Source organism: Brassica napus, chromosome C6 (genome assembly GCF_020379485.1).
Source record: "Brassica napus cultivar Da-Ae chromosome C6, Da-Ae, whole genome shotgun sequence".
NCBI classification, from domain to species: Eukaryota; Viridiplantae; Streptophyta; class Magnoliopsida; order Brassicales; family Brassicaceae; genus Brassica; species Brassica napus.
Window position 1 is genome coordinate 41951303 of NC_063449.1, and position 25599 is coordinate 41976901.

The following is a 25599-nucleotide window of genomic DNA, read 5'->3' on the forward strand; positions in this document are numbered from 1 at the left end:
ATCAAAAGAAAAATGAATTTCATTGAACATTTATATGCAGTTTTGTTCATTTTGATTTCCAGATTATTAATGGTTTCATTATATTTAAGCTTTTTTCTGTGTAGTTAGAGTTTGGCTCATTTTTTTTTATTAAATTATTTGATATAAAGTGATATGTAACTAAAGTAAAAACAAAAAAAAAAATTGCTATTAAATAGAGTTCAACTAATTTAACAGTTTGGTTCATACTTCGAAATATCATGTTTTATTAGTTTATAAAATACTAATTTTAAAAAATATTTTAAATATCATGAGAAACAATTTCAACAAATAATTTTGTTATTAAAAGAGTTCACCAAAAGTTATAATAATTTACAAAACGTAATCAATAAACCACTAAACTAATTGAAATTTCATTCAAATATAATTATGCACTGAAACAAATATATATTCTAAAACATCAGTTGCTGTTAAATTAGAAAATATTTAAACTTCAAATTTTTGGCCCAATCAATAAAAAGAAAAAGAAAAAGAAAAAACCAATTAGTGTAAAAATATTTAAACTTGAAATTTTTTGAAATAAATAATTTTTACTAATTTAAACTTCAAATTTTCTTTTATTATGTCAAATTAAAAAGAAAAAGAAATAAATATATACCATAACATTTTTCTGAATCACTTTCGTATTCTATATACAAAATAATGAATGTTACTGTTATTTGTTAATTTATTGTATTGTTTTTTATTTTGAATAGTTTTTATAAAGCTTCGTAAAATTTTAAAAGTTTCATATATAATAATTTATAAAAGCCCGCCCACCACTAGTATAAAATAAAGATGCACGCTATGGAAAGACGGTTATAAATACGCTATGATGTACAATGAAGACATTAGAGAATCAAACTGAAACGAGTAGTTTGAGAAATAGCAATGGCAATCCTGAATTTCACACCTTCCTCGAGGTTCCCGGTGACCATAGATTCAGCTCGGAGAACAAGAGTTAGAGGTTCTATCATCAAAATGCAGAAGAGCCTCATTACTACGGATCCTCCTGCCTCACCTGGTTTCAGCTTATGTACGTGCGGAAGAAAGCATTTCCTAGGAGAAGCTACGACGCCGTTTCTTCCAATCTCTCCTTCCTACGCTGCTCCATCCACAGCTCCAAACTCAACGGTTGCTCGTAGTGAACTTTGCTGCTAAATTATAGAAGAGGAATACAATACCTATTTTATCTAATTATCTATATCTTCATTTATATCAGGAAGTATTGAACCAATTGCGTCCTCCTAAGCCTGACTGGTATTTTGAGCTCTATGGTTATTTTAGGAGCGCAGGGATGGAAAGATATGAGAAAGAGGTTAGTGACTTCATGAGATTTGCATGCATTCTTTCTTTGTTTCTAACGTTTCATTCTTCTTCTTTTGTCAGATTGCTGTTTACAAGAGGAAACTCTTTGCAAATTTGGTGGGAAAAGCAGAAACTGTTTTGGAAATTGGTATTGGAGCTGGTCCGAACATCAAGTACTACAACAATATTCCAAACGTCTGTGTTCTTGGTGTGGATCCAAACCCTAAGATGGAAAGTCACGCACGCAAATCCGCTATAGAAGCAGGAGTGAAATCCGAAAACTTCAAGTTCATTCACGCGGTAATGGCCTTCTTCATATTTTGTTCTGAACAAACGCGAATCAAACAAGAAGAAATCATGAAAACTTAGAGAAAACGAAATTCAATCGAAGCAAATACTGTTTTAGGGTTTATATATTGATTGTGTGGATTAATTATTTCTTGTTTTTATTTGTGTGGACTAGGTCGCAGAATCTATGCCATTAGAAGATGCATCAGTTGATGCAGTTGTTGGAAGTCTTGTGATGTGTTCTGTCTCGGATATCCCTCAAACACTCAAAGGTAAATTGTTTAACTCCCTTTAAATCGAACATCTTACTTCAGATGTCATGTCAGATCAAAAGAAAACAATACTCATCAAATAGTTTGGTACATGTACAGAGATAAAACGGATCCTAAAACCAGGAGGGCTTTACCTCTTCGTGGAACATGTTGCAGCAGAAGGTATCGCTTTCGACTCATGAGGACTCCATTAATGCATAAAGGACATAACCCAAAAAGTTTTTTTTTTTTTTTGAGTAGATGGAACATTTCTGAGGATGGTGCAGAACGTATTGGATCCATTACAACAAGTTGTAGCCGACGGATGTCATCTAACGAGGAGCACAGAAGACTACCTTTTAGAAGCTGGGTTCAAAGGTGGTGTAGATATCAACAAGGTCTCTCTTTCTGCCTTTTACCACTTAAGCCCTCATCTTTATGGAGTTGCTTATAATTAAACAAAAAAAGCTGGGAAATATCTGAACTCAGCAGCTCATCTTTGGACTGCACACAAGGCTTTCTTTCATGTTTGAAAATATCAACGTTTTCAGCACTCTGTTTCTAAATCTCTGTTTATGATTTAGTGTATGCAATTGAATAATGCTTCACGAGCAGAAAATAATTTAAAATGGTCTGAAAGTTTGGAACTTTGTCTTCTACTAATCCGAAAATCTAAAATGGTAATTATTTAACTTTGAAAGAGACGTTGCATGAAGAGATTACAATATTTGTGGATGGAACTATATTTTCATCTTCGGTGTTTTGATTATGAGCAATTAAGATTTTTAATTTAGCAATGGCGACCCTGCATTTTTCACCTTCTTTACTGCCTACTGGCCAAGAAATATGTAAGTTTCTACGTTTTCAAATCTCTTTCTTATGTTGAGATTTATGTTTTGTTTCAAGACAAACAATAGTCTATAAGTCCGGAAGAGTTATGAATTATGTTTATGCTGATTTCTAACATTGTAGATAAAGGTGTTTATCGATTTAATAAAGTCTTTGAGTTTTTATATCGAGTCTTTCAAGTATTAGGTCATTTTAGAGGAAAGTGAGCAATGAATGCACTTAAACGAGTCGAAAATGTCATTTTATGGGACATGGATGTGCAGGTGTATCATAAGTATAGCATTTCATATACGTTCCACCGATAAATTGAATAATGCCTTGAATCTGTTGGGCTTTAGTCTTTTGAGGCCTACTAGTGCTAGGATTTTTCGGGACACAACTCTATATATTTTGTGCCTCTTCTAAACCTAGTTATCAGCCGTAGATAAACTAGATCTGATCTTCTTGTAGACAGATCTCTATAATTCCTCCATCAATAAAATCTCTCATTGCCCGTGGACGTAGCCGTTAAGGGTGAACCACGTTAAATCTCTGTGTCTTTCTTTATTGTTTATCCATCTGTTAATCTCTATCTTTTCACATCCGTCACAACAAACTGGTATCAGAGCTTCGGGTTGAATCTGGTGAGAAGATGTCTGAGATGAATATGAAGATCGACAAGTTTACTGGAAGGAACATTTTCAGTCTCTGGCAAATCAAGTTGAAGGCGTTGCTGAAGCAACAAGGTCTTTGGGCACCGTTGTCGGGGAAGAAGGTTGAACCTGTTACTACTCAGATGGAGGTTACTGAAGAGAAGGCGTATTCAACAATTTTGTTATGTCTGGCAGATGAGATCATCATCGAAGTTTCCGGTGTTGATGCTGCAACTGATTTGTGGTCGAAGTTAGAGAGTCTATACGTGACGAAGTCTCTGACTAAGAAGCTACTTCTGAAACAACGTCTTTTCGCTCTGAGGATGCAAGAAGGTACACAACTCCAAGATCATCTTGACAGTCTAAATTCCATCTTGTTGGATCTGAGGAATATTGATGTTAAGGTGGAAGATGAGGATGCGGCACTGATTTTGTTGGTATCACTACCAAACTCCTATGAGAACTTTGTTCAGTCATTCATAGGGAGTAAGGATACAGTAAGTTTGGAGGAAGTCAGGTCAGCACTTCATAGCAGGGAGTTGCGACACAAGGCATCTGGTTCTGGTACAGGCGACCAAGCTTCTGGGTTGTTTGTAGGTGGTGGAAAGAACTTTGGAAAAGGCAAGAAGTCGAAAGACAAAATGTCATTTTCAAAGGGTCCTAAACCAACTGATATTTGCAATTACTGCAAAGAGAAAGGACATTGGAAATCTGATTGTCCCGAGAATGAGGCTAAATCTGATGAAGATATTGCGCTGGTTGCTCATGGAAAAACACATCCTAGAGATGTGTGGGTCCTGGACACAGGCGCATCTTATCATATGTGTCCAAAGAGAGAATGGTTCTCAGAGTATGAGGCAGTGACTGATGGCAAAATCAAGATGGCGAATGACTTTGCTTGCGATATTGCAGGAATCGGTTCTATTAAGCTCAGGACACATGATGATAGAGTCTGAACGTTGACTGGAGTTAGACATGTTCCATCTATGTCCAAGAACTTGATCTCAGTTAGTCTTTTGGATAGCAGAGGTTTCAAGTATTCAGGTGGAGATGGAGTTCTGAGTGTCTACAGGGGTTCAGATGTAATTCTCAGAGGTTTCATTCATGGTACTTTGTATTTGTTGGAAGGTTCTACGGTTTCAAGTTCAGCAAATGTTGCATCTCCAGAGGTTCGCAAGGAAGATGTGGACAAATTGTGGCATATGAGGCTTGGACATATGGGCGAGCGTGGGATGCAGATTCAGTCGAAGCAGGATCTTCTTTGTGGTCATAAGACCAAGAGCCTTGAGTTCTGTGAGCACTGTGTGTTTGGGAAGCTGCACAGAAAGAAGTTTCCTAAGGTTGTTCATAAAACAAAAGGCACGTTGGATTACATCCATTCAGATTGTTGGGGTTCCTCCAAGGTGGAGTCGCTGAAGGGTCACAGGTATTTTGTGTCCATGATTGATGACTATTCGAGGAAGACTTGGATAACATTCATGAAGCACAAAAGTGAAGCTTTCAACAGCTTCAATGAGTGGAAGATACTGGTGGAGAATCAAACTGAGAAGACGATTAAGAGGCTTCGTACTGATAATGGTTTGGAATTCTGTTCAATAGAGTTAAATCAGTTTTGTAAGGATGCATGGATTGCTAGGCATCATACAATCAGGTATACACCACAGCGGAATGGTGTAGCAGAGAGAATGAACCAGACATTGCTGGAGAGAGCAAGGTGCATGCTTTCTAATGCTGGTTTAGAGAAGAGGTTTTTGGCTGAGGCAGTGAACACGGCTTGTTATTTGATCAATCTTGGACCGCATGCAGGGATTGAGTGTCGAATACCTAATGAGGTCTGGTCAGGCAGATCTGCTGATTATTCTATTCTGAGAGTCTTTGGTTGCACGGTTTACTATCATGTTAATGAAGGAAAGCTGGAACCAAGAGCGAAGAAGGGAGTGTTTATGGGCTATGGAGATGGTGTAAAGGGATACAGAGTTTGGTTTCCATCTGAGAAACGGGTTGTTATGAGCAGGAACGTTGTGTTTGATGAGAGTTCTATGTTCAAAGTTTCAGCTGAGTCCATTTCAGCAGCAGAGCAGGAGGATGTTGACAAGCAGGTGGAGCTGCAGGAAGTGCAGTCAGACTACCCAGGATCAACCGATACAGTGTCAGGGAGCGATCGATCTACGCCAGACACATGATTGGGCGATGGCAGAGATCTCCGATCGATGTCCGATAACACGGGATCGATCGATCCTCAGGAAGAGAGCGAGCGATCGATGTCTGATGAGCAGCCTCAATCTTCCAATTCTGGAAATCAACATATTGGGTCTGAAAAATGCAGTATTGCTAAAGACAGACCAAGGTGAGTTGATGTTAGGCCACCAGAGAGATATCGGTTTGAAGATATGGTGGGTTATGCACTACATGTTACAGAGGAAGTGGACACTTACGAGCCGTCTACTTACAGAGAAGCCATTTCAAGTTATGCATCTAAGAAATGGTTTGCTTCAATAGGAGATGAGATGGAATCTCATGAAAAGAATCACACATGAGATCTTGTCACACTACCACCTGGGAGAAAAGTTGTGGCTTGCAAGTGGATTTATAAGCTAAAAGAAGGTCAGTCACCAGAAGAGGGAGTCAAGTATAAATCTCGAGTTGTTGCTAGAGGTTTCAGTCAAAGAGAAGGCGTGGACTACAATGAGATATTCTCACCCGTGGTCAGACACGCCTCTATCAGAGTGCTATTGGCGATAGTAGCACGTCAGGATCTGGAGTTGGAGCAACTTGATGTGAAAACTGATTTTCTTCATGGAGAGCTTGAGGAGGAGATCTATATGACTCAGCCTGAGGGTTTTCTATTTCCTGGTAAAGAAGATCATGTGTGCAAGTTGAGGAAGTCGCTGTATGGACTTAAGCAGTCTCCTAGACAGTGGTACAAGAGGTTTGACAGCTATATGGTCAAGTTGGGCTACAACAGGAGTCCTTATGACTGTTGTGTCTACATGAGCAAGGTGGAGGATGAGTCGTATATCTACCTGATGATGTATGTAGACGACATGCTGATAGCTGCCAAGAAGAAGTGTTATGTTCAGAAGCTGAAAGAACTATTGAGTTCTGAGTTTGAGATGAAAGATTTGGGTGCTGCGAGGAAGATACTAGGAATGGAGATCTTCAGGGATAGGACGAAGAAGAAGTTGTTCTTATCACAAAAGGCCTACATTGAAAAGGTCTTGACAAGATTCGGGATGCTTAATGTTAAGCCTATCGATACTCCATGTGCTGCAAATTTTCATCCTACCATGAGTGATGAAATGTCTGAAGGGGAAATCGATTATATGTCACGTGTTCCTTATGCTAGTGCTATAGGAAGTTTGATGTATGATATGGTTTGTACAAGACCAGATCTTGCACACGCAGTCAGTGTTGTGAGTAAGTTCATGGTTCAGCCGCGAAAGGAGCACTGGATCACTGTGAAGAGGATTTTCCGGTACCTTAAGGGTACATCTGATATTGGTCTTGTCTATGGAGACAAAGATCCGAGACTGGTTACTGGTATTCTGATTCGGATTATGCAGGAGATGTGGACAGCAGGAGATCTATGACTGGTTACGTATTTACTTTGGGTGGTTATGTTGTGAGCTGGAAGGCGACTTTGCAGTCGACAGTGACTTTGTCTACAACTGAGGCAGAGTATATGGCATTGACATAAGCTGCTAAGGATGCAATATGGTTGAGAGGATTGGTCAGTGATCTTGGTCTTCATCATGATCAGGCTATTGTGTTCTGTGATAGCTTAAGTGCTATCTGCTTAGCCAAGGATCAGGTTCATCATGAGAGAACCAAGCATATCGATGTAAGATACCATTTTCTGAGAGATGAGAAGAGGATTGAAGTGAAGAAGGTAGGAACAGCTGATAATCATGCGGATATGTTCACTAAGCTGGTTCCTCATAGCAAGTTCAAGCATTGTCTTGATTTGCTAAACATCTCAAGTTGTTAAATCTGGCCCTGATGGGCATTTGGCCCTAAGGGGCATCTGTCTCGAAGAGAGCATCTGGCCCAAGTGAGGGCATCTGGCTCTGAGGAGCATCTGGTCCGACGGGACATCTGACATCTGAGTTCGACGAAACATCTGAGCAAAGAGAGAGTCTGGTACATCTGTATTCTGAGCACGAAGAAGTGCATTCTGGTACATCTGATTATGGAGGATTCAAGTCAATGTGGAGATTTGTTGAATAATGCCTTGAATCTGTTGAGCTTTAGTCCTTTGAGGCCCACTAGTGCTAGGATTTTCCGGGACACAACTATATATATTTTGTGCCTCCTCTAAACCTAGTTAGCAGACGTAGAGAAACTAGATCTGATCTTCTTGTAGACAGATCTTTGTAATTCCTCCATCAATAAAATCCCTCTTTGCCCGTTGACGTAGCCGTTAGGGGTGAACCACGTTAAATCTCTGTATCTTTTTTTATTGTTTATCCATCTGTTAATCTTTATCTTCTCACGTCCGTCGCAACAGAGCTCAATGTCAGAAAATAGATAATGTAGTTAGTTTTCATGTGGAACTGATTTGAAGTCGATCCAACGGTGCGATCAAAAGTTGTACTAATTGTAGTGAAGACTGGTCTATTAGGCAAGAAGAAAAATCCAGAGCCATATCGATAGATTGTTGTATGGATTGATTGATCCAGTGGTCGAGACGAAACACAATATTTTCTAAATCTCTGTTTCTAAAACTCTGTTTTGATTCTAAACTATCACACTATGGATTGAGTCTGAGTGTTTATTAGATAATGTTTATAATCGAATAATGTTTCATAAGCAGTAAGTAATGAAAATCTTATATATTAAAACAGAAGTCATAACCTTGATTCATGTGTGATTTTAAAAAAAAAAATGAATCTAATGGACATATTCCTATAAAATCATGTTACATTTAATTTCTAATCTAATTATTTAAATTTTAGGTCTACCAAAAAATTTTATTGGGCTATTAATAATTGGATTTAAAAAATAGATGATCCATTAGATTTATAAATAGTATAAATTAAATAAATATATTTTAATGTTGTAATACTATACCTTCATATATTAAATATTTAAATATTTGTCGATGTTAACTTTTAAAATTATAAAAAAAATTTAAAATAACAAAAATTATATTATCTAACAATGATTAATCTTTACTAGCTTAAACCAATGAAAACAAATTTTAAACTATATAGTTTATTTTAAAAATTAAACAAAAACTAAATGTTTAATTATTTACTCGATAATATAAATCTACGAAGCGACTAGTTTAATTTTTTTAAAACTTTTTAAATTTCTGAAATATTACAATATCTTTGAATATGACAATAAAACAATATTTTACTAATCTTTATATATATAGTTATAATTTTAATAATGAAATAATAATCCGAAAATATATATATAGAAGAAGATACAAATACATGTGAAAATTTAAAACAATCTATTCAATGAAAAAAAATATACCGTAAATTTATTATGTTTTAAAAATTGATAGACACATATATTATAATATATACCAATTTAAAATTGAAAATAAAATATTTATATAAAAATAAATAAAAACAAAAATCCGCCCACGATCGAGATCTAGTATAGGAATTAAGTAACTTTGAATTTTCGAAAAAGACGTGGGGACATAGAGGTTACACATGTGTGGATGGTAGTATATCTTCACCTTCCTCACTCTTATCCTTGGTTTTGATTATATGAGTAGTTGAACGTTTTAATTTAGCAATGGCGATTCTTCACTTGTCACTGATCTCGACTATTACATGTTCACAACGAAGAAGAACGACTAAGGCTTCACAAGATTCCGTCAAAACACAGAAGACTCTTATTGCGACAAACTCCGGCTCCTCCTTCAGATTATGTCCCTGCGGAAGAAGGCATTTCATAGGAGCTGTGCCGCTTCTTCCCCTGTCTCCCTCCTACGCTGCTTCTAGCTCAACGGTTTGTATTGAAAATATATAGGGTTTATCTGGAGATTGATGAGGAGTGCATGCATGCATCCTCTAATCATCTAAATATCTTTATATCAGGAAGATTTTAAAAGTTTGCGTCCTCCAAAGCCAGACTGGTATGATGAGCTCTTTGCTTGGTCTATGGATACTAGTATGGAATCATACGAGAAAGAGGTTTAGTCTCTGACTTTCTTTAGGCCTTTTGATCGTTCAGTCTTGTGAATGTTATTGTGTTTGTCTTTGTTAGATTTTGAGTTACAAGATGAAACTCTTTGATAATTTGGTGGGAAAAGCAGAAAAGGTTTTGGAGATTGGCGTTGGAACAGGTCCTAACTTCAAATACTACTCAGCTATTCCAAACGTTTCTGTTCTTGGTGTTGATCCAAACGCTAAAATGGAGAGTTATGCGAGTAAATCCGCAGCACAAGCAGGGCTGAAACCAGAAGATTTCAGCTTCATTCGTGCGGTAAATTTTGTGATATTCATGTATCCTTCTTGGCATCCCTTGATGCAACGTTTCATGTTAAATCTTTTTGACTTAGGTCGCAGAAGCTATACCATTAGAGAATGCATCGGTTGATGCAGTTGTGGGGACTCTCGTGCTTTGTTCTGTGGCAGATGTCACTAGAACGCTCAATGGTAGTTTGTTCACTTCTTTTTAAATCCAATATAATAAGAAAACAGTGCTGAAAGACAGGCTTGGTTTCTATGGTTTATTACAGAGGTAAAACGGGTACTAAGACCGGGTGGGGTTTACCTTTTCATAGAACATGTTGCAGGAGAAGGTATCTATTTTGACTCGAAAAGATTACACTGCAGAATAATATGAAGCTGAAACCATATTTTGGTCTTTTGATGTGTAGATGGATCATTTTTGAGGTTAGTGCAGAATGTGTTGGACCCATTGCAACAAGTTGTTGCTGATGGATGTCACTTGACGAGGTGCACTGGAGATTATATTTTAGAAGCTCGGTTTAATGGCGGTGCAGATATCAATAAGGCCTCTCTTTCTAGCTTGGCTTACTTAAGCTCTCATGTCTATGGGGTCGCTTACAATTAGAAGAAAAAAAAGGACAGTGTCTTAGACTCATCCTTAAGGTATGCTGATGATTGTACATACACAATGCTATAAATAAATTTGATGGTTTGTGGCCTATTTTATAGAGTATAGATAAGTCTAATATCGATATGGGTGTCATTCTTGAATTAGACTACTATTGTATTATTTTAGAAGCTTTAGTTTTCAAAGTATAACTCTGCAATGTTTGAGGTTGAGTTCCATGTCCTGAGATCAGATCTCTAGAACTCTGGAGACAATTCAAAAGGCTAAGGTCTGAGATTGTATGATAATTGTGGCCATTATGATGATGACTCAAGTGCACTGAACGCTTTTCCTCTGTCATCACTCACATATTCGCCTTGCGGTGCAATTAGAGCTTCACGAGATCATGTTCGTGCTGACACTCTAAAAAGTCACATTCCTTTAGGCTCTTCATCCAGATCGCTTGTGTTCATGTGGAAGAAAACATTTTATTGAAGCAGCTAACTGGACTTTGTCATTGCTTCCCATCTATTCTCCTAGTGCTTCGTGATCAAGGTGATTTATATTTCTTTCTCTATATGCATTTTATTTATAGGCACCAACAAGGATTTACTTGTCAAGAATGTGTTCGTTTGGCACAAAGATTTAACGGATTGTCTCCAGATGCCAAGTTTGGTACTCTGACTGAATAAGATATATCTGAGAACCATTGCACTTGGTATGTGGAGAAAGGTAACTGACCTAGACTTATCTGCACCAGGATGTTTCAGAAACATTTCATCCTCAGGGGACAGATTGGTATAAGGAGCCTTTTGCTTGGTTTTTGAGCACAGGGATGCGATCCTATGAATCAGAGGTCAGTCTTTTGTGTCTTGGATGCATCACTCTTTGATCCCTTTCTTGATTTTTCAGTTATATTTTTAATTACTAGACCTTCACAAAAGAGAGTTTTCTGTTTTCATGTTTGTGTTATTGGATAAGATCGCCGATTACAAGAGGAGACTTTTCGATAATCTGAGTGGTAAAGCAGAAAAAAGTGCTGGATATTTGTGTTGGTACAGGTCCTAATCTGAAGTACTATTCTGCAATGAAAACTTCTGTGTTTTCGGTATGAAACCTGAAACCTGAAAACTGCACATTCACATTCATGCAAGGAGTGGGTGTTAAAAGGATGTTTTTTAGTTGTGAGACCTCTCTTCCTTTTGTAGTAAACCCCTGATGTTATTTCACATCATAGCCCTTGAACTCAAAATGGTAGACAAATTTGAAATCCAACAGTTTTGTTTTTGGGGGTGCAGATGGATCTTTTTTCAGGCATTTCCAAAAACGTTTTGGATCCATTACAGCAAGTAGTTGCAGGCGGAAGTCATCTAAAGAGAAACACCAGTTTATACATTTCGGCTGCCGGTTTTGATGGTGGCACAGAGATCAATACGACGGCAATGTATAGCTTCCCTTGGATAATAAGACCTCATGTCTATGGAGTGGCGTACAAGTAACTATGCAAGTAACACGCAAGGTAATATAAAGATTCATGAGCTGATTTTAGAAAATCTATAGTTCAGTTTCGATTTTATGCAAGTTGATTCTCAGTTTTCAAAACAGTCTATTTTATGCAACTCCTACTCTTTGTTACAAGTTATGCAACTCCTTGTTACTCTTTGTTACAAGTTATAACTTGTAACACAAGTCTCACACGAAAAAACACCATAATCTCTTCTCCTTTAAGCTATTTCGAGGCAATTATCTTGACTCTTGAACCTCTTTACATAGTTATGTGGTGTAGTGGTTGAATTTTTATTGAATCAACTTTATATCTTAGGAAATTACAAAAGCATTGAAAACTTTTAAAAAAAATTTAAAACTTAGTTTATTAAATTTCAAGGTTATCATTCTTGTGAATTTTCGGAATGTTTCTAAGCGAGATGTCACATTGACATCTGAACTCGTTGAAGGTTGGTAGTATCCATTGACTTTCACTCGCCTACTCTGTTTTAATTATGTTTTTTACGCTCGGCATTCTTAAAGAAAATTAGTGCAATCAGAGAGTTTAGGAGAGCCTAATACCTAACAGATTTATGCGTTCTATCTTCAAATTCTAGAGCTGCTGTTTTTTTTAGCTTCTGCCAAGGTTTATGCATGCATTCTAAAGCCTAAATCCAAAAAAAAAGTTTATAAATATACAAAACATGACCAAAACTTATCTTTTCGCTTCACTAATATACTTTCTTTAGGCTAAAATATCTTATATAACAATCAAAAAATTATATATTTTTTTTCAATATTCTAATTATGAGAACAGACAAAAAAAAAGTCCAGTGATTTTTGTATTAATATGGATGGTCCGAGGAGTAATCTAAATTCAAATTGCTTTGCATGTCCAAAAGTAACCTAACCGCCCTACAACACAGACACACCTGATTAATCCCACAGAAGAGCTGACTAGCGGAAAAAAGCCAACCCACCAAATAAATAATTGGGCCAAAAATCGGTTTTTTTTATTAACCTAGGGATTTCAGATTAAACTTCGAAGATGTTTAAAGATCGAAAGCAAGAACTCATATCCAAAAATCGGTCTACTAATAAAACTATTGATGATAAAAGTCGAACTCAGGAAAAGAGTATTGTTTATTTTTATTTTTTTTTTAAAGCTATTAGTGTTTAATTCTCTAGACTATATATAATATATATGATGACACGAAATACCTTACTTCTCCTGCCAGTAGAAATATATATAATTAGAGACCACACAAAAGAAAATCCAACCATTTTAAAGTAAGAGATAAAGGATTATCCGTTAAGGAAAATAAAGGCATCGCTTCTTACTGTTTTCAGAAGATCTTTTTTTTTTTTTGGCTAAACGTTTTCAGAAGATATGATGTGGGCTTCTGCAGTCTGAAGCAACCGACGAAATACAAACAGAAGGTTACAAACATGTTACATGTTCCCAAAGTTGCACATGAGAGGGTTTCACGTCATTGTCCTTCAACTATCCCACCGTTTATTTTTAACGTACCCAACGCTCTAATTTTTTTTCAAAAATTTCTAAGCGGTTTATCACGTCATTTTTTCTTTTATTTCTTACATGTTTTCTTTTAATTAAAATAATGTAAGGCATGTATATGTCAAGAGCATGTTTATTACAGGTCTCTTAGGTTTGAAATTTTTAGCATAATATAAGATACGGTTTCTTAGCTTTTTAAAAAAGCTAAGAGACGTCTCTTAAATAAAAGATATAAGAGACGTCTCTTAGTTTTTTAAGTTAAACACAGACCGCCGATCAATTCATACATAAGTCTTTTTCCAAAGACAAATATGTTAATTAGAATCACAACCGGAACTAATAGTCGTCGACACTCTTGACAACAAATTGAATTCTTGAAATATTTACTTATTTTGTAATACAATAATCGATGCCGTTCTAAAGGAACCGCTTGATGAAATGGAATATTTCTCCGTTGATCTTTAAGATGGAAAATTAATGGCCAAATTTGTAGTAATGAAATCGAATATTTAAAGACTTCAAAAATAAAATAAAATAAAATAGTTACTAACATTGTTTGGTACAAACAAATAGATAATGGCTCGACAACAACTGACGATTTGATGAGAATGACTAGTTTGTGGCTCACTCTACGAGGGAAAACTATATGTTATTTGTGTGGCTCCTGCTGTTCATTCAAGTGTCAAGTGTTCCACGATATGTAGGGACCAAGTTTACTTCACGTCTTCTTTGAGTTTATCTGCACAGAAATAAGGAATCGTTAGAATTCAATAAACTAATATATTTGATCTTAAAAGTGTAGATTTATTCGTGAAATATTTGTCTGAAAACATAGGCTAGGCTTGTGGGCTTCACCTTAAAGTCTCAGTGGAAACAATTAATATTTAGAATGATCGTTAGAATCTTATCTAAGATTTTATAAAGAATCAAGATCATTGACATTTTATCAAGCAAAGACAAGTTGATGCGAAAGCTTTTTATTTATTTGGTCCCAGCTTAGATAGCCATGTTCGTAGGGTCATATGCATAGTCGACTCTTTTGTTCTTGATTAGGAGGTGAGGATTTCGAAAACAAAAAAAAACAGAGATTTCTATAGATATTGGAAAATATTTTCTTTTGGGATGCATACTGGTGTCTTTTTTTATTTTAGAATACTTTTGTTATAGAAATTGGACGCTAGAGAAGTATATATTTCAAAAAGATGACTATTGTGTTAAAATTAATTTAAGAACTATTGTGTATATAGAGTGTATAAATACTAGGAATAGTAAAATGTGAATTCTTTCAACAAAGAGAAAGAAAATGTACAGTTAGGGTTAAAGCGTGCTTAATGTACATGTGTTGGGTCGCTATTGGAGGTGCAACTTGGTTTTAACTTAAGCATGTGCAAACATAAGGCCAATATTGAAAGAGCCATTTGGAAAAGGAACATTACTAAAAACTAAAGAGCCATCACGCAAAAACAATATATGGATATACAGTTATGAATCGGTATCAGACCTAACGTTTATCATCTAAATTCTCTTTTTAAAACAAAGTATTTTAGAAGAGAAATTAAATTGTATATTATCAGGAAAAAAAATAAACTAAAGCTAACTTGTACATGTTGGTAAGTTGATATACTAATAACCAGTAGTAGAACAATAATAGTTAGTACTTAGGTTGCTAAATTTTTTGGGTAAAACAATCTATATTGGATAGGTTGATATTATTACTAGAACAATATATTAAAAATAATCTAACTTACCCTTCGGTTTATATGTGGTGATTGTGTGAATAACAAATAGGTACAATCACAATTTACAATGTCACAGAAACATATTGCCAAAAGCCGATGGAAAATTGGATATCCTTTATATTGGATAGTTTTAAGAAGTTAGAAGAAAAAATTAGGTCATGACATTTTTGTTTGGTGATGGCAAGCTGAATTCGATTACTTAATATAACTTTTTCACTACTATAATTCTTATTTTTGTCTTCCCTATTTTTCTTCACGTCTTTGGGCATTAAAAAGTTACTGGTTTAGATTCGCATAACTAGATCGATGAAAATGACAAAACCAAAAATCGGTAGATTGAAATTGGGCCTTACTTTATCTTCTGAGTGAGTCATGTCTAAATGCATGAAAGTGGATCAAAAAGGTAACCAGTGGAGAAGACTCACCTTAAGAAATTATTAAGAGCAGATAAGTATAACTCAATTTGAACATTAACTAGATGAGAGTCTAAGTAAACTTTTACTAGTCTGATTCCTCTCCAACTTCTCTCTAAGAAAAAAAAAAAAAAAAAAAAAACCTCTTTCGTAGATCTCTTTGCTCCGGCGACTTCCGCGTCCTCCGTGCGGTCGTGCGGTCGTCGGAGCCCCCTGCTCTCGTGTCTCTCCGTTTCTCCTTGTGTATCTCTGTGTGGTCTCGGCGGAGGGTTAGTTAGACAAGGTCTCCCTCCCGGTTCAGATCCGGTGCTCCCGGCGTAGATCTAGAGGGTTTCGGTGTTGTGGGATGCGCTAGAGGACGGCGCCGTCTCATCGTACCGCTCTCTTCATCTTGCTTGGAGCTTCAGTCCGGTTAGGGTTTTTTCTCAGATCTCGTCTAGCTCTCTCAAGATTGGTGGCGCGTGGGTCGTCGGTGGTCCTCTCCAAGTGTTCTCTCATCTCTCAGGGTGGCGTGTGACTGATGGTGGGTACGGCGTCTTGTTGGGGTTCCGGCTTCGAGCTTTGTGCTCCGGCTTTGTTTTCCACTGGTGGTCTCCAGTGGGTTGCGTGGGGGATCTGTAAGGTTGGGCTCCGAGCTCTCCTCACGGTGGTTCTGGTGGCAGCGCACTGCGGTTCGCTTCGGCTTCCGCTTCATAGCTCTGAGTTGCCGGCGGTGTGGCGCTCATCACCCCTCTTTGTTCTCCATTTGCTTTGTGCAGGTACTCTTGCTCACTTGCGGTTGTAATAGGTAGTTTGGATTTGTTCAGGATGGCAATTGGGTCTCGGGTTACGAACTCACCAGTTTGCGCCACTCTAGAGGTTGTGTACCTCTCCTGTCCGATTGTTCTATATGGATTCTTGGTTAAATGGGTGTATACGGTCCCGGTTGATGGACTTGAAGGCGGCAATCTTCGTGAACGTCTTCTGAACGACGGCATCGCTGGTTTGTGTCACTACCTCGTGCCGCTGGTGGTGGTGAGCGTCGGGTGGTAAGTGTATCCGTGCTCGAGATTCTCTGGATTAGCTTTGCTTGGTGGGTCATTAGGAAGCTGTAGGCATAGTGCAATCAAGGTTTGAGGGCGCCTTTCTCTCGGGCTCGCGGCAACCGTCGACTCTTCTCCTTTGCTCCGGTCCTTTGGTCTGAGCTCGCCTCGTTGTTCTCCGGTACTTTGGATGCTCCTGCTCTCCTCTTTCGGGCTTTAGGTCTTGTATGTAAGCTTGTGTTTAGTTTCAATTATTGTACTTCTGCTACTAGTTCTTCTTTGTAATCTCTGTCAAAAACAGAAAATTTGGTAATATAATTTTAACATTTTACCAAAAAAAAATATTAAGTAGATGAACCTTCAAAATTGTTTAATTAATAATAAACTTTGTTGGCTTAAAGCAGTTTAAATTGTTAAAAGTAATTATTCATAATGGGCTTAAATATAGATATAGAAGACTGGGTTTATAGAAGATAAACGAATATACGATTTTTTTGGTCGGGCACGAAGACATGTTTTTTTAACTAAATAGAAGAATGTCCAGACCGAAACCCGACTAGCTCTGTTTTTGTTGACACCGGCTTACCGGTAACAGGCAAGTCTGGATACGGAGACATTTTTGTGTAACCATGATAGTAAAAATGAATTTGTAGATTTTTTTTGTTAGATGTAATTGTGTGGGTGAGAGTCTGAGAGGGATTGGTTTATCAACCCAAAACCGATTGAACTTTTTTTTTTTTTTTGAAACACTAACCGATTGAACTTATTTATTACTATATTAAAACATATACAGATACTCGAAATGTTTAGTATAGGGGTATTTCCTTGTCCTACCAACGGCCCCGCAGATTACGGCCAACTTAAAGAGTAACCAAGCACGTGGATCTTGATTACATGACTTGTATGTTTTCCATCTCCATTTCATAATCATATCTTTACGTCTTTACTAATTAAAACGGATTTCTTTTTCTTATTTCCTAGATTGCCATATTCAAGAATTACAGGCGTCTTTTTTCCTCGTTCGTGGAATGATTACAAAAGCTAATTACCGAAAACGACACCCTATTATCTTAATAAACCTGTTTGAAAAAGTTATATATTACTCCAATCTTTTCATCGCGGTGGACCAGAAAAAATGTATAATATAATACTCTGTCTGTTTATTAAATATAGATATTTTAGTATTTTCGCACGAAAACACATCAATTATTACATTGTTTTAAAAAAATATCAAATTTTAATACTTTTTAACCAATAATTTTTTAATAAATTCAGTTACTTTTATTAAAATTTGCAATATTTGTATAGGAAACATAAAAAATTATCTTTGTGAACAAATTTATTTTCTAAAACTTCTAACTTAATGAAACAGAGGGAGTATCTTCATTCACTGAATTCTTTTTTTTTTGAAAAAATGATAACAAATGATGAGAATTTAATGGCTATTTCTTAATTACTCCATGAAGACAATTTTTTTTTTTTTTACGAAAACCATATACTTAATTTTAGATGAGTGTAGCTCTAATCATTGCAGATACCTCATGAGTCATAATATAATTTATGAATTAGTCGGAGATACGATCTTAAATTTCTCAAATGAAGAAGGAAAAACAGTGGCCGATTAAAAATCAGTAAGAGCATCAAGCACTATTGTCTCTTTATCATCCACTAAAGATGCCCTAAATTCTAAATACCAGAAACCAAAAATAGCTGCTGATGGATGATAGCGGAGGGTATATTCCAAGTGGAGATGTGGATTATTGTCTTACTCTGAGTTTGCCAATAAAAAAAATATAGCAAGTAATTAACTTGATTTTCATAATTCCTCTAATATATGGTAGCATGGAAAATGTTTTTTTCCACATCTACCATTTATGTTGTGCCTTTTCAAATCCGAACAAAAGATAATTGCTAAAAACAATCTAAACTAAAAAATAATTTAAATTTTAGACCTAAACTTTTTAACATTAGCACTAATTAGTCAATGTTAGTTAACCATTAATTTTGGTTCAAAACGATATCACTTTTTTATAACACAGATTTCATTAGACTGAATAAAATCACCGCAGGTCCAAATTAACCCATAATTAGGTCCAATTCAACAGAATTCGAAGGAAACAAAGATTGTTTTGCCAATGAATCGGCTTCATCATTGAGCAATTGAGCAACCGATGTGCTTTGTATCAGATGTAATGGTATCAAAACTGCAAGACATTGTTTTGATTAATTATACAAAATTAAGTCATTTAATTTTTAAAAAAAATTATTTATACAATTTGCCACTAAAGAAAACATTTCATTCCCTGTATGATAAAGTCTTGAGGAATGAGTTCCATTCCTTGTTGTGACTAATGAAAAATATATCTTTTTATTTAATACAACGTAGTTTTAAGTAATTATTCCAAACGACATTTTTAAGCTATAGTTGCATCCAAAATTAACAGTTGATTAATATTGGGTTAGTCAAAGTAGGTTTTAATGTAACAGTTAAAAGTTTGGGTTCAGAATTTAAATTACTTTTGAGTTTAAATGTTTTTAGCATTTATCTTTTATTTAAGTTTGAAAGGGCACGACACAAATAGTAAAAATCTAAAATTCTCTTTTCACTAATAGCATGTTAGTGATATATAATGATGCAGATTGCAAAATATATCCGTTGACGAGGAGCATGAGAGGTTCTGAACACCGTGAAATGTAACATTACTTATAAACTCTAAATTAAAAATAAATTTTATAATATATATTCTCAATTTGTTAAGAAAACATTATTAAATTTTTATTAAATTATTTATAGTCTCCAAAATTTTAGAACTGCTTTTGATAACGAACTGATGCCTTAGTTTTTTTTTTTCAGTTGATAGATTGAAAAGTAGATTAATTGATTTTTGAGAAGAACGATCAAGTTGAAGGCTTAGGATTTAGGGCTTTTTGCAAATATGACTCAAAATTTGAAGTCAGACACAAAACTAATCCAAATTTTTTTGGAACTTTGACTTGTCTCTTTTATCTCCAAAAGTTCAGATTATTCACGAAAATGCCATCACTTTTTTTTTTTGAAAATGCATATTTTACTCTATCACCCTCATCTCTCTCAAGTATTCACAATATTGTCATTGCTATCAATACATCAACACAACCAATTTGAAGCTCTTAATGCACCTAAAAATCGATTTTCACTCTTTCTTTCTTAATTCTTATGAACCAAAAACAACATCTCTTTACTTTCTCTCCATATTCAACCAAAAAAAACCCAAGATTTTGATTCTAAAAATTTTATGGTTCATAGAGCCATTGAAGCTTACGATTCTTGGTGGGTAACTTTTGTTTGAGATTCTGGGTGCTTGGAGAAGACTTTTGTGCTAAACAACTTATCTCACTAGTTGAAACTATGAAATTAGTTTTTTTTTCCAGATCTGTTCGTCCAGACGACTTAATCGTCTGGCTGTATACGACTTACATGGAAGTCTTCTGGTTAATACAGAGGTTAATTTTGCAATTGACTTTAAAATGTGTTTTTCTAGACGACTTACATGGAAATCGTCCATCTTTGCTTGTTAAAAAAAAATCGAGACGACTTCCATGTAAGTCGTCTAAGGTAAACGGGTTAGTTTTGCATTTGACCGGATTATGTCAGAAATTTGACTTTTCCTGGACGAAAGTCGTCCAGTAGAAAATTAAAAAATCAATATTTTCTTATACCTAGACGTCTCAGGTTAGTTTTGCAATTGAAAGATAAAACAAAAAAAATTATTTTTGTCTATACGACTTACACGGAAGTCGTCTATGATTTTATTCCGAGATTCTGGTCAAACCTTGCTTATCTTGGATGACTTCCGTGTAAGTCGTTTAGGTTAAAAATCAATTACAAAACTAACCTAGATGGACGACTTCCTAGAAGTCTACCAGACGACCCCCGTGGAAGTTGTCTGCGTCAATGTTTAATAAACTTTCATTTTCTCTAAAACTATAAAGATTTTTTAATTTTTTTTTATTAATTCATGTATATTAGTCAATATTGGGGTTACTGAATGAAATTTATAACTTAATTGGTGATATTTATAAGGTTACCAACATTAATGCTTAGGAAAGTTTCTAGCTAATTGAGAAGACTTCCGTGGAAGTCTTCTACGTTAGTTTTTGTAAATTTGTTAAGTAACTTTAAGATATATTTATTTAATTTTCAAAAGTGTTAAGTAACTTCAAGAATATCAAGTAACATGGTTTAATGTGTCTTCTCAGATCATAAGATATATTTTTTTACTTATATATCTAATGAAAGTGTTCTAGCTTTAAACTTATGTAATGTTTTATCTTTTGTGAATTTGACTAAGTTTTCCAGAGAATTCTTCTCCCTTAGTTGTAATAAATTTGATTAATTTTTTGTGTTATTGTGTTTTGCTATTGAAGTTGTATCAATAACTTCAATTATGTCAAGTAATTTTGGCAAGATAATGTCGTGGAAAATGAACATATTTACCAAACTTTTTCATTAATATCTCTTCAAATTTACAAAAACAAATCACAACTAAATGAGTACACATGCAAATCACAAAACAAACCACAAACAAAACTATTATAGATCATTCCTCTACAAAGACAAGCTTAGACTCCACTTGATATTGAAGAAGACCCCGTCAGAAGACTTCCAGGAAGTCTTCTAGCGCATTATATTTTAGAAGACTTCCGAGAAGACTTCCCATAAGTCTTCCAAAGTCTGATCCAAATCTGAAAAACATGTATATCAAACCCAGATCTGTAAAACCTGCATATCATATAAAATACGTTCAAATGGCTTAAAACAGAGAAAATGAGTGGAAAATTAGATAGACATACTTTTATAGAACACAAAGTACATATCCAAGTGGAAGATGAGAACCATCTGATTAAAACCTGCAACAAAAAGATAGATTAGTGAGAAAGACATGAGACAAAAATGAAAAATTCATATAAAGTTTAGTGTTTTCAAGCCAAAGAGATTAGAGTGGGTTTGAAGAGTTTTACTCTGGGAAAAAGTATAAATTTTATGCAACAGGAGATTACCAAATGAAGAAAAATCAACATAAGAACTACCAAAACGCTCAGATCTATTATGAAAGGGAGACATGGGAGAAGACTCCGTCAGAAGACTTCCTGGAAGTCGTCTGGAAGACTTCCTGGAAGTCGCTTGGAAGTATTCTAGCCTAGAAGTCTTCCACATCTGAAAAACCTGCATATCCAAATCCAGATCTGAAAAACTTGCATCTCCAAAAACGTTCAAATGGCTTAAAACAGAGAAAATGAGTGGAATTTTAGATAGATCTATTTTTATAGAATACACAAAAATACATATATAAAATTATTAAATCTACCTTTAAATGAGTGGAAGATGAGAACCATGTGATGAAAAACGTGCAAAACAAGATAAACTAGTGAGAAAGACATGAGGCAAAAACAATAAATTGATATAAAGTTTGGTGTTTATAAGCTCAAAGGGATTAGAGAGAGGTTGGAAAGTTTTAGAATGAAGAACATATCATTTTTGTTGCAGCCATTTGAGAGGAGGAGAGAGAACGTGTAAATGTTTTTTTATATATGGAGACATAAATTCCAATAAGGTTAAATATTTTCGATCAAAAGACTTACTCGCCCAGAAGACTTCAATATTTTTAGCGGGAAACTAAAATATTTTTAGCGGGAGTTAGAAGACTTCCCAGACGACTTACATGTTAGTCGTCTAGACCCTAAACATAACCCCTAAACTAAATTAACTAACTAAACGCTTCATAAAATCAAATTAAACTTAAAAAGTGTTTACTGTACACAGAAATAATCACATGTAGATAAAAATTTAATTTTTCGAAAAAACATTTAAGCTTTCCAAAATCTAACCCTAAGAATACATACAATACTACAACATATGTTGCCAAACCCTAGACCAAAGAATATCATGATTCACTACTTTCACTCATCTATGTTGAAAACAATTTAATTTTATTATATCTTAATTTATATCACTTAAAACTGTTTATAATTACATGATTTTAATTTTTCGCTTATCAAAATATTTTTTACAAAATTCATAAATTATTTTTAAGATCAACTATACCAGACGACTTCTGTGTATACCACATGACTTCCGTGGACGTCGTCCAAAAGACTTAACAGAATCTTAGAAGACTCAGAAAACTCAGAAGACTTAGCGGAAATAAATTCGTAAAAATGAGTTCTGTTTTTTTGTTTGGTCACAAGGGGCTGGCTGTAATTTCACAAAGCTTTTGGGTTACTTTTGCATTTGATTCAAGTTTGAGTATACTTGTGCAACCAAAATCAAGTTTTGAGTCATATTTGGTAAATCTCCCTAGAATTTATGCGCATTATCTTATTTATATGATTAATTATAATATAGTGGATCATATTTATTATATATGGATGGAAAGAAATATGATATTTAATAATGTTGGGAGGATAGGATACTGTGAAAGTATAGTGATTTACTTATATATTTTTAACTTATATTTTTTATTTCTGCGTAACTTTTTTGTACATGGCTTTCAAGCAGCACTTTTTAGACTATTGATACTAGTATATTTTTATGTATCTTTTGTTGTATAATGTATTAGCATACATTTCTAAAAAACTTTATTGAACCAGAATAGGATAAGAGATGTACAACATTTAACTCAGGCCTTAACAAGAACTTTAAGTCTTAAGTTGATAAATTTGTGTCAAGTTCTAAACGTAATTAATCATCCTACTGAAAATACAAATTGATTAAAATTAACGTTAAGAGAAATGAATTCGGTATATAGGGAAAAGAACGGGAAGATTTGGTATTTAATAATAGATAATTAAGCTAATCGATCGGTAGAGACGTATCCATTTACATGATTACGACTTAAGCACATGAAGCCGACATTAAGATTTGATACATCTCACATGGCCATCACCATGGCGGTAACGTCACCCACGTTTCCAAACGTAAAATTAATTCATATATCTTTTACGAATTAAAATTGAGAATTCAGCCAAAAAAACGTCAACTTTACACGAATTGCCAAAAAAACATAAACTTTTGGGTTGACCAAAAAAACATCAAACTTTCATTGACTTTAGAATTAATAAACAATGTTTTCACTGACTTGCCAATTTAGCACGCCGTCAACAAATTTAACAGAAATATTTGACGTAGTTTATTGTTGGCGTTAAGTGAAACGACGTCGTTTTACAAATGATGTAAAACGACGTCGTTTTACAAATGATGTAAAACGACGTCGTTTTACATGATTTGAAATTAAAAATATGTAGACCCCTGGATTCAAACCCTGGTTGGTTGGTCAAATCACAAAGTATTTTACCACTGGGCTACTGACACTTTCAATGTACTTACTAACATGTTTACTTTTATTTGGTACATATTAAATATAAAAAATTCTCTAAAAACTTAATAACATCTTTAAAATTCCAAAAAAAAATTAAAAAAAATAAAGAAGATTTTTATAAAATTAATTTAGAAATTAAAATTAAAAATAAAATTTTCTTTTTCTTTTTAAAAAATGAAAACTCTTCCAAAATTTTCTAAAAACTTAAAAAGATCTTCAAAATTCCAAAAAATTGAAAAAATAAAGAATTTTTTTATAAAATTAATTTTGAAATTAAAATAGAAAATAAAATTTTATTTTATTTTTTCTTTTCAATTCGTGAAAGTTCGTATTTTTTTGAAAAGAAAAAATAAAATTTTATTTTCTATTTTAATTTCAAAATTAATTTTATTAAAAATTTCTATTTTAATTTCAAAATTAATTTTATAAAAAATTTCTTTATTTTTTCAATTTTTTTGGAATTTTGAAGATCTTTTTAAGTTTTTAGAAAATTTTGGAAGAGTTTTTATTTTTTAAAAAGAAAAATAAAAATTTATTTTTAATTTTAATTTCTAAATTAATTTTACAAAAATCTTCTTTATTTTTTTAATTTTTTTTTGAAATTTTAAAGATCTTATTAAATTGTTAGAGAATTTTTTATATTTAATATGTACCAAATAAAAGTAAACATGTTAGTAAGTACATTGAAAGTGCCAATAACCCAGTGGTAAAATACATTGCCATTTGACCAACCAACCTGGGTTCGAATCTAGGGTCTACATATTTTTAATTTCAAATCATGTAAAACGACGTCGTTTTACATCATTTGAAAACGACGTCGTTTCACTTAACGCCAACAATAAACGACGTCAAATATTTCTGTTAAATTTGTCGACGGCGTGCTAAATTGGTAAGTCAGCGAAAACATTGTTAATTAATTCTAAAGTCAATGAAAGTTTGGTGTTTTTTTGGTCATCCCAAAAATTTATGTTTTTTTTTTGCGGAATTCTCAATTAAAATTACAGAATTTAGTCAAATAAACTCATCTGTGACTCTGTGAGAATGCGAGTCACATTAGATTTCTTATTCAATTTTATTTTCTTCTAAGCAATATTTCTACATTTGAATAGCTAGCTTGGTTGGTTATACACTGACACTACGAATTAATGTGTGGCCTTGTTGACATCCTCAGTCTATATAAGAAGTTAATTATATATCAATAAAATTGTATACGTAGACTCTCAGTTCTCACATACACCGAAAGTTTGAATACAATGTGGATTCCGAAGCGCATTGTCGTTGGATAGTTCGTTGCAACGCCCTGTTTCAATCCATCCGTAAATTAATTGGGATGTCTAATGCGCTTTGCCTAAGTTTAAAATTTTAGGAGTAGTTTCAGTTAAAAAAAATCAGTGTACCAACGGTGTGTTGGACTAGTGATTTAGTGTTTGGAGTAAGTTATATTGTTCGGTTAGTTCGATTCTTGTTAGGAGGGTTTTAGCGCCAGCTGGTGCTGGGACTGGAGGGATTATTTTGACCGAAGGCTCGGATACCTTCTGGTTAACACAAAAAAAAATGAGTTACTGTACATAAATGCATTAGCATTATAGTTACTTGGGAGGGGGATGCATCTGCAAGACGATTTTCTAAATCCTTTCAAAAGAAAGTAGGTGCCGTCAACCAAAAAAAAAAGAAGAACAAATGGGAAGGGGACT

The 25599-nt window shown here is 34.4% G+C and overlaps 2 protein-coding genes across 16 annotated transcripts; both read left to right on the top strand.

Moving 5' to 3' along the window:
• Positions 1-813: 813 nt before the first annotated feature.
• LOC106405564 (putative methyltransferase-like protein 7A) lies at positions 814-2324 on the top strand. Its single transcript, XM_013846089.3, has 6 exons — positions 814-1152; positions 1241-1336; positions 1408-1626; positions 1790-1886; positions 1986-2048; positions 2127-2324. Exons 1-6 carry the CDS (start codon positions 910-912, stop codon positions 2321-2323), a joined length of 915 nt encoding a protein of 304 aa, XP_013701543.2. The 5' UTR covers positions 814-909; the 3' UTR covers position 2324.
• A 6675-nt stretch (positions 2325-8999) lies between these two features.
• LOC106405562 (putative methyltransferase-like protein 7A) lies at positions 9000-13512 on the top strand. Of its 15 annotated transcripts, none has more exons than XM_048761270.1 (10): positions 9000-9316; positions 9406-9501; positions 9575-9793; positions 9870-9966; positions 10050-10112; positions 10191-10924; positions 11130-11225; positions 11351-11553; positions 11648-11888; positions 13240-13512. In XM_048761270.1, the coding sequence occupies exons 1-6, from the start codon at positions 9101-9103 to the stop codon at positions 10385-10387; spliced, it is 888 nt and encodes a 295-aa protein (XP_048617227.1). In that variant the 5' UTR covers positions 9000-9100; the 3' UTR covers positions 10388-10924; positions 11130-11225; positions 11351-11553; positions 11648-11888; positions 13240-13512. The 15 variants fall into 15 exon arrangements, with proteins under 15 accessions (XP_048617227.1, XP_048617225.1, XP_048617230.1 ...); XM_048761268.1 differs by having other exon boundaries at positions 11668-11888; XM_048761273.1 differs by lacking the exon at positions 13240-13512 and having other exon boundaries at positions 10191-10425; positions 10623-10924; positions 11668-12123.
• The last annotated feature ends 12087 nt before the right edge of the window (positions 13513-25599 follow it).

Excerpts from the sequence above, each read along its gene's own strand:
- LOC106405564 (XM_013846089.3), top strand. The coding sequence starts at position 910 with ATGGCAATCCTGAATTTCACACCTTCCTCGAGGTTCCCGGTGACCATA. Across the intron at positions 1,153-1,240 it reads CCACAGCTCCAAACTCAACG|GAAGTATTGAACCAATTGCG; the intron begins GTTGCTCGTAGT and ends CATTTATATCAG. Across the intron at positions 1,337-1,407 it reads TGGAAAGATATGAGAAAGAG|ATTGCTGTTTACAAGAGGAA; the intron begins GTTAGTGACTTC and ends TTCTTTTGTCAG.
- LOC106405562 (XM_048761277.1), top strand. The coding sequence starts at position 9,101 with ATGGCGATTCTTCACTTGTCACTGATCTCGACTATTACATGTTCACAA. Across the intron at positions 9,502-9,574 it reads TGGAATCATACGAGAAAGAG|ATTTTGAGTTACAAGATGAA; the intron begins GTTTAGTCTCTG and ends TGTCTTTGTTAG. Across the intron at positions 9,967-10,049 it reads TGTCACTAGAACGCTCAATG|AGGTAAAACGGGTACTAAGA; the intron begins GTAGTTTGTTCA and ends GGTTTATTACAG.